General features: G+C 40.4%; 2 protein-coding genes across 27 annotated transcripts in view; one reads left to right on the top strand and one right to left on the bottom strand.

Moving 5' to 3' along the window:
- Positions 1 to 12,553, bottom strand: part of PRELID3A (PRELI domain containing 3A) — a 179,468-nt gene that overhangs the window by 69,670 nt on the left and 97,245 nt on the right. For 5 of the 24 annotated variants that reach the window (XR_009544320.1, XM_060170240.1, XM_060170241.1 and 2 more), the window contains one exon: positions 9,759 to 9,892. The exons of 14 other annotated variants lie outside the window; for them this stretch is intronic. Coding sequence is in view for 6 of the 10 variants with exons in the window: in XM_060170240.1 (XP_060026223.1) it covers positions 9,759 to 9,892 (134 nt within the window). In the remaining 4 variants the exon portion in view is untranslated. Of the gene's footprint in view, positions 1 to 5,308; positions 5,374 to 5,950; positions 5,973 to 9,758; positions 9,893 to 12,553 lie in introns of those variants that run through there. 5 more of the 24 variants (XM_060170269.1, XM_060170249.1, XM_060170251.1 and 2 more) reach the window with 5 other exon arrangements.
- The window catches only part of SPIRE1 (spire type actin nucleation factor 1), a 208,016-nt gene that overhangs the window by 172,543 nt on the left and 22,920 nt on the right, over positions 1 to 12,553 (top strand). For 2 of the 3 annotated variants that reach the window (XM_060170228.1, XM_060170226.1), the window contains exon 9: positions 6,889 to 7,061. In XM_060170228.1, the coding sequence (XP_060026211.1) occupies positions 6,889 to 7,061 (173 nt within the window). Of the gene's footprint in view, positions 1 to 1,881; positions 1,924 to 6,888; positions 7,062 to 12,553 lie in introns of all 3 variants that reach the window. The other variant, XM_060170229.1, reaches the window with a different exon arrangement.

The raw sequence follows: 12,553 nt of genomic DNA, 5'->3' as shown, positions 1-12,553 counted from the left end.
GCAGAATTATCTTGAAGAAAAGTTCCCTAAATAGCTTTAAAACCTTACCCCTCCATGTAATTGCAAGTAGAAACCCACTGTAGAAATTGGGGAAATGTTTAAAGAAGAACTGTTACCCGTAGTTTCACCAGCAGAGGCATGCGCTGTGATGGAGCTTGTGCGTCATGAGGTGGAGACAAGAGCTGTGTGCACAGTGTCTGATGTCCCCATGTAATGTTATGTGGGGCAGGAACATCTTCCCAGGTCGTTAAATATGCCCCACAGCATTATTTATAAGGACGTGATTACTAACACATGGCTAAGTTGTCTTTTACTCGCCTATTTCCCTATTGTTTTACAGGCTAGCTCCATTTTTTTCCTGTTAAGTCTGAAATTAGTATTCTTTTGCATCAGTCTTTGTTCATATCTTATCATTTTCTTTTTCCCAACACCTTTTCTAACACCTCATACTATGAGATTTGGGGTTGTAAATTGTTCCTTTAAAAACATCTGCCAAAAGCATATGGAGAGATACTTTCATTCTGTTAAATTTGGGTGTTAGAACTGTATGCGGGCTGCCTCGGAAACATGAGCTGGGGGGACATTGTGCCTGACAAGCCTGTGGACCTGCGGTTCTCTCCTCTTCTGACCACAGAGCCACCTGTCCTCCCTGACCTGGGGCATAGGATGGATGGGGCTACAGTGGAAATAGGTAATTCTCATTCTTATGAATACCCAAATTCATCAAACTTTGGTAATAACCTTTTTAAATCAGCTTTATTGAGATATAATTTACCTGCCATAAAATTCACCCATTTAAAATATACAATTCAGTGTTTTTTAGTATATGTAATAAAATTTTTAAAACAAATGATTTCAACAGGAAAGAAATAAGTTTATTCATAGGAGATTGTATTTATTTAACTTCTACTATGTGCTAAGCACTATTCTGAGCACCTTTTTTTGTATGGAATCATTTAATTTTTATAACAATCCCATGAAATAGGTACTATTATTCCCATTTTACAGATGAAGTAACTGAAGCACAGAGAGGTTAAGTAACTTGCCCGGAATCACACTGCTAGTAAGTGGCAGAGCTGAGGTTCAAACTCAGGCTCTCTGGCTCCTGAGGCCTTGCTTCAACTGCCAGGTTACACTGCCTACAATAGAGAATTAGTGATACTTTGTGATGCTGGTAGTACCTGAATGAGATTTTTTTTTTTTTTTTTTTTTTTTTTTTTTTTGTGATACGCGGGCCTCTCACTGCTGTGGCCTCTCCCGTTGTGGAGCACAGGCTCCGGACACGTAGGCTCAGTGGCCATGGCTCACGGGCCCAGCCGCTCCGCGGCATGTGGGATCCTCCCGGACAGGGGCACGAACCCGCGTCCCCTGCATCAGCAGGCGGACTCTCAACCACTGCGCCACCAGGGAAGCCCCCCTGAATGAGATTTTTGATAAGATGTTTCACCTGTATGCAGAGAGCCACATTTTCATCCTGAAGTTAATTATTTAAGAATACATTTGTTGTTAAATTTTAAAGATTTTGTATGTTCCATAAAATCATGTTTTAAAACATGGCTAGTTTTTTCTTTTGAACTCTTTTATATTTTAAAGTCCTGTACTATGATTCTAAGATGTTTGTATCTTTAACATGCTTTCATTTTTAACATGTTCTTTAAAAGTTATTTGTTTTCTTTTATTGTTACTCCATTTCAAGTCTTAGTAATATAATTAAAACTAAGACTCATGGTTTTATTGTATTTCAGATTGTTATTTACTGCCTTCTGCCTTAAAGTGTGAAATGTGCCACCACAGGTCTTGAACCCTCCTCCCTTTTTCATCTTCCCTGTATATCCTAACAGCTGAATTATTTTCTTTTTATTGTTTGTTTTCTTTTTTCAGCAATGCGGCCACTTAGCATGTCTTACAGTTTTGACTTGTCAGGTAAAAAAAAAAGCACTTTCACACCTGACGTGGGTTTTGTGGTCTCTGTGAAATACATTTCATTCATCTGCTTGTTCAAACACGTCAAAAAAGAAAATTGAAAGGCTTCTTCTAAGCTGTGGTCAAATAAAACATTCTGTTTCTTTGAAAATAGTATACTTTAAAAAAATTAAAACTGTAATAAATCTGTTGCCTTGCAAGAGCCTGTGGAAGAACCGTGACACTTGTGGTCATGGAACACAGTGCCCACCCCACCCCCAATCTCATAAAGCAGCGGTCAGAGTCTAACAGAACTCTGCCTTCAGAGCATAGAAAACACTTTCAAGAAACAAAGTTTTGACACTTCTTACTCTCTAAAGCACTCAGTTATTCAGGTAGCTGAACTCAGAACTGTCAGCTGCTTCAGAGGACGACTGCTCCTCAGTTGAGGGCCAAGAGCTATCTGCGTACCCAGTGCTCCTGTGCGTAGGGCCTTGTCACGCTGGTTCTTTGTGCTGATTAAGAGTCTAAAAACACATGAGCGTTGTAATGGCTTTGGTTGTAAAATATAATCATATGTCCCGGGTTTGTAGGACACGTTTAGAGCCCTTCTGTTAAATAGACAGGGACTAATAGTGAAACAAGTAGCTATTAATGATTAAATTTGACCTGTAAAATCAGCCCCCCTTTTAAATTGAATTTTTAAATTATATATGAGCAAATTTGCAAAGCCAGCTTAGTCCCAATAAAATGTTTTGCACGTTAGAATTTTAGACTTTGGAAGCTGCTGTTTTGAATGCAAAATGAGATAAGATATTGGCACTAGTATTTCCTTCCAGAATTTTCTTTTACATGCCATGGAACTGTTGGCATATCTTACATACAAATTCATATTTAAAGAGCCAGAGAGTTCTAATATCATGTTCTGTCTGTGAATATTTACTGAGTGTCTTCCAACTGCTAAAATAGTTCTCAACTGCTTTTTGAATTTCTATGTATATTTGTAGTTCTCTTAGGCATGACTAATATTTGCACTTTCAAGAAACTCAGATAAATATGTTATAGTCTTCACTTACTACTTCTGACTGACCACTGAGGAGCTTTTTCTATTTTCTTTATCCATTTGACAATTTTTATTTTATCAACGATTTGCAGAGTAACTTTGTAAAAAAAAAAAAGCTTGGTCTGGAAAATAAACTCAGAAATGTTTGAGAACATGTGTGTTACTGCTAATCTCCAAAAGTTGGCAACACATACTAAGATCCATCTCTTCTAAATATCTACTAAAGATATTCCTCCCTGGCGGGCTCTCTGGGAGTGGCCGCTGCCTAAGCACACTGGCTGCTGTCTCCCGTGAAGTAGGCACAGGTGGCTGACCTGGATGGCATGCATGCCCACACACATGTATGTAGGTGTGTTCGTGTCTTATAGGTTATATGATGGGTTCTTGTGTTGGGAAGAAAGCTCTTGGTGCTGAGCTTCTCGAAGTAAAGGAGCAACAAAAATTTTTGATTTGCTTTCACTGCTTATCATTTGCCATAATTTATTTTGTACCTTAGTGTACTTTGCAATTTCCACACACTTCATTCTCGATTTCTTGTGTTTTCATTGTGTCATTTTGACTAACCAATTTAAATGTCCCAAATTATAAATGGAAAAGACTGATCTATTCTTCTAACCTAAATGCAAAGATCGGGATGCATTTCTTGTCTAAGTTGGGAAATTAGCTAACTAAGGAGTAAATATTTAAACGTGTAGTGTAGGTAATGCACGTAAGTGTAGAATAGGACACATTGAAGTATGTTCTGCTGCTCAGGTATGTTTTAGAAATATTAATTCTTAGTGGAAAATGTTAATCCAGTCAACATTAATTAAGGTAAGTATAATTTATTTTTCTGATGCAAATATTAAATATACAATCTTTATTTCAGCCATATTTCCTCCAACTAAATAAGGCAGCAGCCTGGGTGTATCTAACAGACATAATTATTACACTGTGTAATAATAGAAGTTATTACATAAGGTATTTAATATCATGGTTGTGTGTTTTAGATTCTGAACCTGAGGCATGTGACTTCTAAAGCTCTGTGTAGCATCTTAAATAGTTTGTTTACTTATAAATATCACCAGAAATTCTGTCTTATATAGAAGAAGTCTAAAGTCTTATCCAAGGGTTTGGTTTTCTCATCAGATACACTGAAGTGATAATGAGGATTCATTCATTTGAACAGAAAAGTATAAGTAATCAAACTACTTAAAAATATCTCTTAAAAGTGTGTTCAACTGGGGCTTTTACAAATATGCAGTATTAGATAAAATCACACACAATATTTAGTCTTACATACGGAGATCATCCTGAAGCCTGACTGGGACATAACATATTCTTCTATTAATTCCATTTATCCGAAAGCTTTGAATTGAATACTAGGTGTTTATTTCAGTAGTTTGAGTCAGTGAGCTCAAGTACAGTTACCAACCTCAGCAAAGTCTTCAGGCAATTAGAGAGCTATTGGGTAATTTCTCAGATCCCTTGCATTGAGAATGAAGTTAGCTCATGGCAGCCACTGTCACTTAACAGTGTTCCCTAAACTTCAGTGCAGATCTCACCCTCATGATTTTACCAGACTTAAGTGCCACCAGTACTGTTCAAACTTTTTAAATCTACCATAAATGACTTTTAAAATTTTCTTAAGCAAAAACATCCATAAAATCATGTATCTGATATAGTAATTATATTTTTTCTGAAACATTAAATATATAACCATTAAAACTGTGTTAATGTTCCTCCACACACCACTGGTGACTTCACCCTTAAGGAAACTCTGGCTTGGACCTGTGAGACCCGCCTGGAGAAGCTCACTGTGTCTCCAGGCAGAGCCTCAGTTGGGTGTGGATAGTTGGACCAGTGGGAGATATGTGTGCTTTTTCTTGGAAGACTGGCTGCCGCTACTGCATGAACCTCTGGAGGAAGTGTGTAAAAAGTGTGTGCTATAGAATACGATTTTTCAAAAGATACTTCAAGACCATATTTAAACATTACCTTTTTTCTTGAATAGGAATTAATCAATTAGCCCAATCATTTCCTCCTTTGCTCTCTGGAAGACTTTTAAATTACGCTTGTAAGTGTGGCAGCCTACTGCTTTCTACACCTTATGAAAGGTTTATTTAAAGATTTTAACCTTTGTAATTTTGTAAAAACTTGCTGCTTTTGCCCTTTTGTCCCTTCAGCACACCCCATCCCCCAATCATATATTTGTTCTAGCTACTTAATACCTGGAGAGGTAGTAACAAAATTAACTCATGTGTTGTCAACACATTTTTTGTCAAGTTTTCTGTTAAACATTTTATGTAAAATGATAAATGATTTATGACAAGTCTGTCTTCTTCCTTTTTTCCTTTCCTCATTCCTTTCTTGCTCACTCAAACCCTTGTAGTTCACAAGGGCAGTTCTAGTTCTGGCCTTCTTGATATCTAAAAATATGCAGAAATTGTGAATATTAAGTTAGATATACATCATTTATAATAAATAATTCACATAATTCTTTTAAATAATGTCAAGGAAAGCTGTACTAGAACATACTTACATTCTGAATGTTATCTGGAAATCCACCTCTTCCACTTCAAGCATAAAACTATTACATGTTGGGGGGAGCTACTATAAATAGAACATTCTTGTATTTTATAGTTACTTCAGGTACAACGCTTCCCCCCACCCCCCACAAACAAGCATTAATCCTGATTTTTCAGTGCCCAGCATACCCTTTACCCCCAACCATGGGAGTTTCACAGACTGCTCCATGGGCAAAAACCAGGTTATGGGCTGGTCTGTGAGTTAAATCATGCAGGGACTGCTTTTTCTCACTTTTAAATACTCTAATTTAGTAGTTAGTTATTAAAATTATTAGTTATTGAAATACTGAAGAAAATTAGTTCCACTTGCATTGGAAGATTACAGCCTCCACTACAAAAAAAGGTGACCTTTTAGAATCAGTACCGACAAGGATTCCAGTGTCAGCTGTGCCGCGCTGGCTGTGTGACTGGCTGAATCATCCTTAGCCTTGGTTCACTCACTTACAAATGGAGATAAAAGTCAGTGTTAATAATTGCTAACATTTACTGTGCACTGCCTTTATTACACACTAAAGTATTTTATATGCAGTTGTTAACTTATTTAATCCTCACCACAAGCCCATTTCTGTTGTTAGCCCCATTTTACAGTTGAGGAATGAAAGTTTAAGTAACTTGCTCAAGGTCAAACAACTAGAGCTAGACTTCGAATCCAGACCATCTGCATCTTAACTATACTGTATACTCTAAAGTTTACCTGTTGTGCTACATACTCTTATTTTGTACTCTGTTCACTGTACTCCATACTGTATGCTCTGTGTTCTGTAGTCTGTACTCTGTACTCCATGCTCTGTGCTCTGTGCTGCCACATTTCTTTCACTGCCTTCCCATCCAGATTTGAGCTTTGTATAATCAAAATCAGCTTTATCAGAGGAAATGTATCTCAGAGTCTTTGTGTTCATGTTTATATGCATATAGATTATTAGCTGTTTTTACTTTAAAATCAAACCACTTTCAGATCTTACAGCCATATGTGCATGCCATCACTCTGATCTGTAGATCACTAGCTCTTTAGAGGCTAAAAGGAAAGTTAGCCTCTCTGGGCCTCTGGAAAATAGAGAAGTTTGAGTCAGTTATCTGTAGTATTTCTTCTAGCTCTAAATTTTTATCTACAAATGTGAATATATAATTTTTCATTTAAAGGTTTCCTTTATTTGAATCTGACAGTTAATGTCAACGCAAGTGTTGTATATGCATAGGTGTTACTGTGTCTAGCCTCTGTGTTGTATTTGCATGACGTAGAAATGCCGTATCACCTCGGGTGTGCTTCCAAGTGCAGGTACTTGGAACAGTGTGTTTGGTTCACTGACTACCTTTCTGTGCTCAAGAAAAGGTAAGCTTTCACCTTTGTTTTACCAGAGGTAGCTACCCCTGAATCTCCAAAGAATGTCCTGGAATCATCGATGGTGAATGGAGGTTTAACGTCACAATCAAAAGAAAATGGGGCAAGTGCCGTACAGCAGGTGCCTGTGCAGCGGAAGAAACTCCTCAAAGCCCCAACTCTGGCCGAGCTGGACAGCTCTGACTCGGAGGTGAGTCCCCACGGCCCCCCATGTCCCGATTCGGGGTCAGGAAGTGAGCGCCCTCCGACCGGTCCTCGTGTTGCTCCAGCTGTTACTTAATCTCTTCCCATTTTTCAGTCAATTAAAGTTAGGTTTAAAATTCATTCATTTAGCAGGAAATGAAACAGTGGATTACTTACTGTTATTTAATAAAGGCCAATATAGTGGCTGTAGTTTATAGAATAACTTGTGACATACATACGTAGTCTTAGATTACAGTGGGGTTAAAATAAGTCAGTAATTTTCAAACCTATATTTTCTTAAATATGTTTCCCTTTGTTTTGGGGAAGGAAAAAGAAAAACATCTTCATAGATTCTTCCCTCTCTAGAACACACACACACACACACCCCCATACTGAAGCTTCTTCTTTATGTAATAGTAACACCAAAAGACAAGTCCCCCAACACTGTGCCCATGCCCTGCGGATCCTTCCTGTTCCTGACGTGGGTGCTCCCAGATCTCTGCAGGCCTCTGTCCGCAGTGTCACTATTGTATGTCTCCACTACCTGACCCTCAAAGTCAGCTTATATAAAATGAAATGATTTCCCCGCCCCCTGCCAAACCACGCCACACACAGCAGGCTTCTAGTCTCCTGTCTGCTGTCTCGGTTGCTGGCTCCATTCTCTCCTCATTCATCCAAGTTAGAACTTGAGGGGTTATTCTCTCATAACGCCCTCACCGGTCTCCACACCTTATCCAGCAATATCAGTAATAACCATTTTGCCACTAAATGTTTTTCAAACTTCAAGAATAGTAAAGAAGTATTCTTATTACTGCCCAATTCAGTGCATGCGCTGTCTCATCAGTCATATCTTATCTTCCTTCTTCCTAGCTTCCCTGATTCCATCTTGCAAATACCACTAGGGTCTTTGTCTTTGAAACCTTTTGAAGGCTTCCTGCCACTTACAGGACTAAGCTCCTGTCCCTGAAGAAGCTGCATCAGAGCCTGCGCCATCTGGTGCCTGCAACATCACTCTGCCTCAGTTTACCCTTCAGCCCCACTGGGTCCCTTGTTCTTTCCTGCTCACTCCCTGTTGCTCCGCTCTGTGCATCTGCGTGCAGCCTACACCCAGCTCCTCTCCGATTCCATAATAACCCTCTGATCCGTCTGTTGCGTTAGAGCACTTGACCCTTTGTAATATAATTATCCATTTTTTTCTCTCTCTCACCAAGTGCAAGCTCCCAGGAGGGAAGGTGCGGAATTCACCTTATATTCCCAGGTCCTGATCCCCAGCAGACACTCACATATTTAAAGAAATTCATGCTAACCTGTGAGAACAACAGTTTAAATGAAAAGAAGATCTAGTGGTTAGCCACTAGAACTGTGATAATTGAAATGCAAATTATATTAAATAAATTTAAAACTCAGTTCATTGAGTTCTCACGTGTGGCTGGAGGTGACCAAGCTGGACGGTGCTGACACCAGTGCCGCCCTTGCAGAGTCTGCTGGGAGCACCTGTGTCTGGTGCAGCGAGCACGCCATCCCGTGTCCAGGACCCCCTTCCTGTCCTTTCTTCGTCCTTCACTGCCCTGAGCTAGAATGCCCAGGCCATGAGGGGGGCAGTGGGCGGCCTCTGCAGTTGTCTTAGTTTTCCTCTTTGTGAAAATATTGTGCTGATGCCCTAAATCCAAATCTTGAGATGATTTGCTAGACACAATTCTCTTAATCAGAGCGAGGCTGCGTTTGCGTGCCTGCCCATTAGTTAGAAAGGGAGTGTGAAATACAGTGCTGAGACGTGTTGAGCCTGGTCTTTGGCTGCTGGTCCAGGCCTGGGCAGTCATGGCTCCCATGATTGGGAGTAAGGTGGGGATCTCTGATTTCTGGAACAGAGGGAATGGTCCTGGGCCAGGAGTGGAGCAAGCACACCCCTCTGTCCTCTTCCCTTACAGCTGATGCTCTAAAGTACTAGGGAGGGGCAGGGCAAAGATGCTGAATGTGAGAATGCCTTACATTCCTTTTTTTTTTTGAACTTCTGAATATAGATTTTTTTTGCGGTACGCGAGCCTCTCACTGCTGTGGCCTCTCCTGTTGCAGAGCACAGGCTCCGGACGCACAGGCTCAGCGGCCATGGCTCACGGGCCCAGCCACTCTGTGGCATGTGGGATCTTCCCAGACCGGGGCACGAACCTGCGTCCCCTGCATCGGCAGGCAGACTCTCAACCACTGTGCCACCAGAGAAGCCCTGAATATAGAATTTTAAAACTTCTAAATATGTTCAAACTTTAAAATTTAGAAAACACAGATGAGCAGAAGCCTTTAATTTTAAACAGCTATATTTCAAACTTGGGCTTTGTGAATAATCAGTTTCAGTAGAGGTTTTTTGTTTTGTTTTGTTTTTTGGTGCCCTCTCTGAGGCTCCGTAGGGTTTCTTTTGATGGTGTGGTAGATTTAATTTATTTGTGGTAGATTTAATTTAATTGTGGTAGATTTAATTGTGGTAGATTTAATTTGTGGTAGATTTAATTAATTGTGGTAGATTTAATTTAATTGTGGTAGATTAGGTGTGTTCATCCTAAAAAGCTTTCTTAACGTTAGCCTCTTTAAGATTATCTACCGACTGGTTGAAGCCAACTCAGAAAAATGTCTCTTGTAAAAGCCTGACAATTATCTGATGTTTCTATAGACATGAACGAAGCACCTTGAAACTCAAGCCGGGTTTCCTTACAGTGTGAGTTAGTGAGGAACATGCCGTGGGCTCTGGCTCTGCTTTGTGGACAGGACACGAAGACAGGTCCCTTTGTGTCAGCCTCCACCGTGTCCTCCATCTGAGGTCTCCTGCAGCTCCAGAATGTGGCAGTCCTGCCCATAAATATGAAAGCGGAAAAGAGGCTGAGGAGTCCTGCCTTCTCTAAGTTGATGGATGGGTGTTCTTTTCCCCACCTTAATGGATTCCTGATGTCAGGGAATTCCTAAGCCAAGATTGATTTATCTCTGGTCCTATTTGCTCACTTATAAAAATGGCCACAGATACTAAGACAGATCTATCCCACATCACATTGCACAGTGTCTTCATTCACATTTTATAATAATGTTTTTTCACACTTTTTTCTTTAACTCTTCTATTTTTCCTTTTCGCCAACTTCTTTTTTTCCAATGCCTCTCCATTTTTTCCATTTAAATATTTACCAAATGCCTTCAGTAAGCAGTAAAGGGACAGCAGTGCGATAGGCTTTGTCCCCTTGCTCATAATCCAAATGGGAAATAAGAAGCATACACTGAGTCATTACACGTGTTTGGTGAGTGCTCGCGGCCTGCCAGGCACCTTTTGAGCCACCTGTGTGTGATGCCACCAGGGGGCCAGGGGCTGGAGAAGCCTCAGGGAGAGGGAGGACCTGGGCTGAGGAGTCAGGCGAGGAGAGCAGTGGGCAGAGGGCTTCTGCTGTTTGTGGCACGTGCCAGGCCAGGTCACAGCCGGTCTCCTGTTTCTCCCCTACTGGCCTGGACTTCCCCTGGGGGCGGAGGAGTGGACTGACCCTGCCTCTCTGACTTGCCTAAAGCATTCCTGGTGGAGGTTGCACAGGAACAAAGACTAATACTCAGGCCTGTAGTGGGAGGACAGTGGGGGCCAAATAAAGAAGAAGCTCAGAAAAGGCTGGTCTTACTCTTTTCTTCCATCCCCTCAATTTTATTACCACTTCCCCATTTTTCCTCCTTCCCTCCCATTTACTGAGTGGCTTCCAAAATTTTTTTTTAAGGACCAAAACTTTTCCTTCACATCAAAGCTGTAGAAGTACAAGGCGGGTCAGCTAGAAATGGAGGCGGGCCTAGGCCCTGCTCTCCACTCCCTACCCCGCCACCTCCCCATCTTCATGCCTTTTCCATTCTCAGAGGAAGTGTCCCCTAGGAAGTCCCAGCACGCCTGACACTGAGCTCGTCCCTCTGTGGACGGGGCACCGTACTCACTCCTGGAGGAAGTGCTTCTGTGCACGATCACACGTCTCCTGCTGGCCTTGCAGTCTCTCCACCGGAGGTTTTTCCCTCAGGTTTAAGAAATACCTTCCAGGGGAATTCTCTGGTGGTCCAGTGGTTAGGACTGCAGGCTCTCACTGCTGAGGGCCTGGGTTCAATCCCTGGTTGGGGAACTAAGATCCTACAAGGCATGCAGCACGGCCAAAAACAAAAATAAAAACAGACCAAAAAAACCCTTCCAGCCACCAGAATACCGACTGTATGGTGAACTCGTTCGTACATGATCTCATTTAATTTTCTCTTCCACAGAGACTTCATACTAAGAGGTAACTGCCACCATTCCAGGGTAGCAGCTCTGCTCACCTCTGCAGACATATTTCATTTGACTGCATTGTGCACCAGAAAGTTCCTGTTGCCCCTTGCTGTCTTTGAGGTTAACTTAAAGTTGGGCCCAGATTATCACAAAGAGCAGGTTCCTGTCTAAATATTCCCCATTGAGTAGTGAATTTCCCTGTAAAGAGTCAATATATTATTATAAGTCAGATATTCTTATGAAATGGATATTAATGGATTATTTACTTTATCAACACAAACTCAGCTGCTTTATGTAGACAGAAAAACTCCTTAATCCTGTTCAGAGCCATGAGATGATGACTTGCCCTCAGTCTTCTTAATGCTGTGCGTCCTTTGTTCCTTCAAGGAAACGCATTTTCTTCCTTTCTGTCAAGTGAGACCTCCAGTTGCAGAACCAGTAAAGGGATTTTTTTTTTCTCTTAGATTTACCCAGCAGCTTTGTGCATTTAAATTATAATAGTTAAATAATCAGCATTAACTACAAGCTTGAATTGATGTCCTTAAAAGTTTCTAGTTGTGAAACTGGGCTATTGGTAGTGACCCAGAGACTTTATACCCTGCTTGAGGCCATAGGAATAGGTTATCTAATCTGCCATTTTGCCAGAACTGGAACTAACCCATGCTTTTTACTTAACAAAATATTATGAGCATTTTCCCATCTGATTAATCCTTTTTCAACATGATGCCAAATATCTGTGTGGTATTCTATCATAATAATTTGCCATATTATATTTAACCAGTCCCCTGTTTTTGAACATTTAAGCTGTTACCAGTTTTCTGTTATTATAAATAACAATAATATTGTTAACATCCTTATGATACATTTTTGCTTTGAATTATTTTTCAGGATATTTCTAGAAGAATGTTTGCTAGGTGAAAGAATGTACATATTTATAGCTTTTGATACATATTGCCAAGGTCCTTAAAGAAAGCTCTAATATCTGCTTTTTATTGAGCCAACTCTATGTTATACTTTAGGTATTATAAATTGATCAGACCCTAGAAGTAGCTACGATCCTTATATAAAAGATAAGGAAACAAGACACACAGAAAGGTGTTGTCTTTGAACTAAGATTGTTAAAGAGTAAATTATAGAGACAGATTTGAAACCCAAGTCTAACTCCAAAATCTTCATATCTCATAAACTTTGTAGTATTTCAACTAGTAGTATATGAGAATGCTTGAATTTAAAATAAC

This window comes from Lagenorhynchus albirostris, chromosome 14 (genome assembly GCF_949774975.1).
Source record: "Lagenorhynchus albirostris chromosome 14, mLagAlb1.1, whole genome shotgun sequence".
Lineage (NCBI taxonomy): Eukaryota > Metazoa > Chordata > Mammalia > Artiodactyla > Delphinidae > Lagenorhynchus > Lagenorhynchus albirostris.
This window is presented reverse-complemented; position numbering and strand designations above follow the sequence as displayed.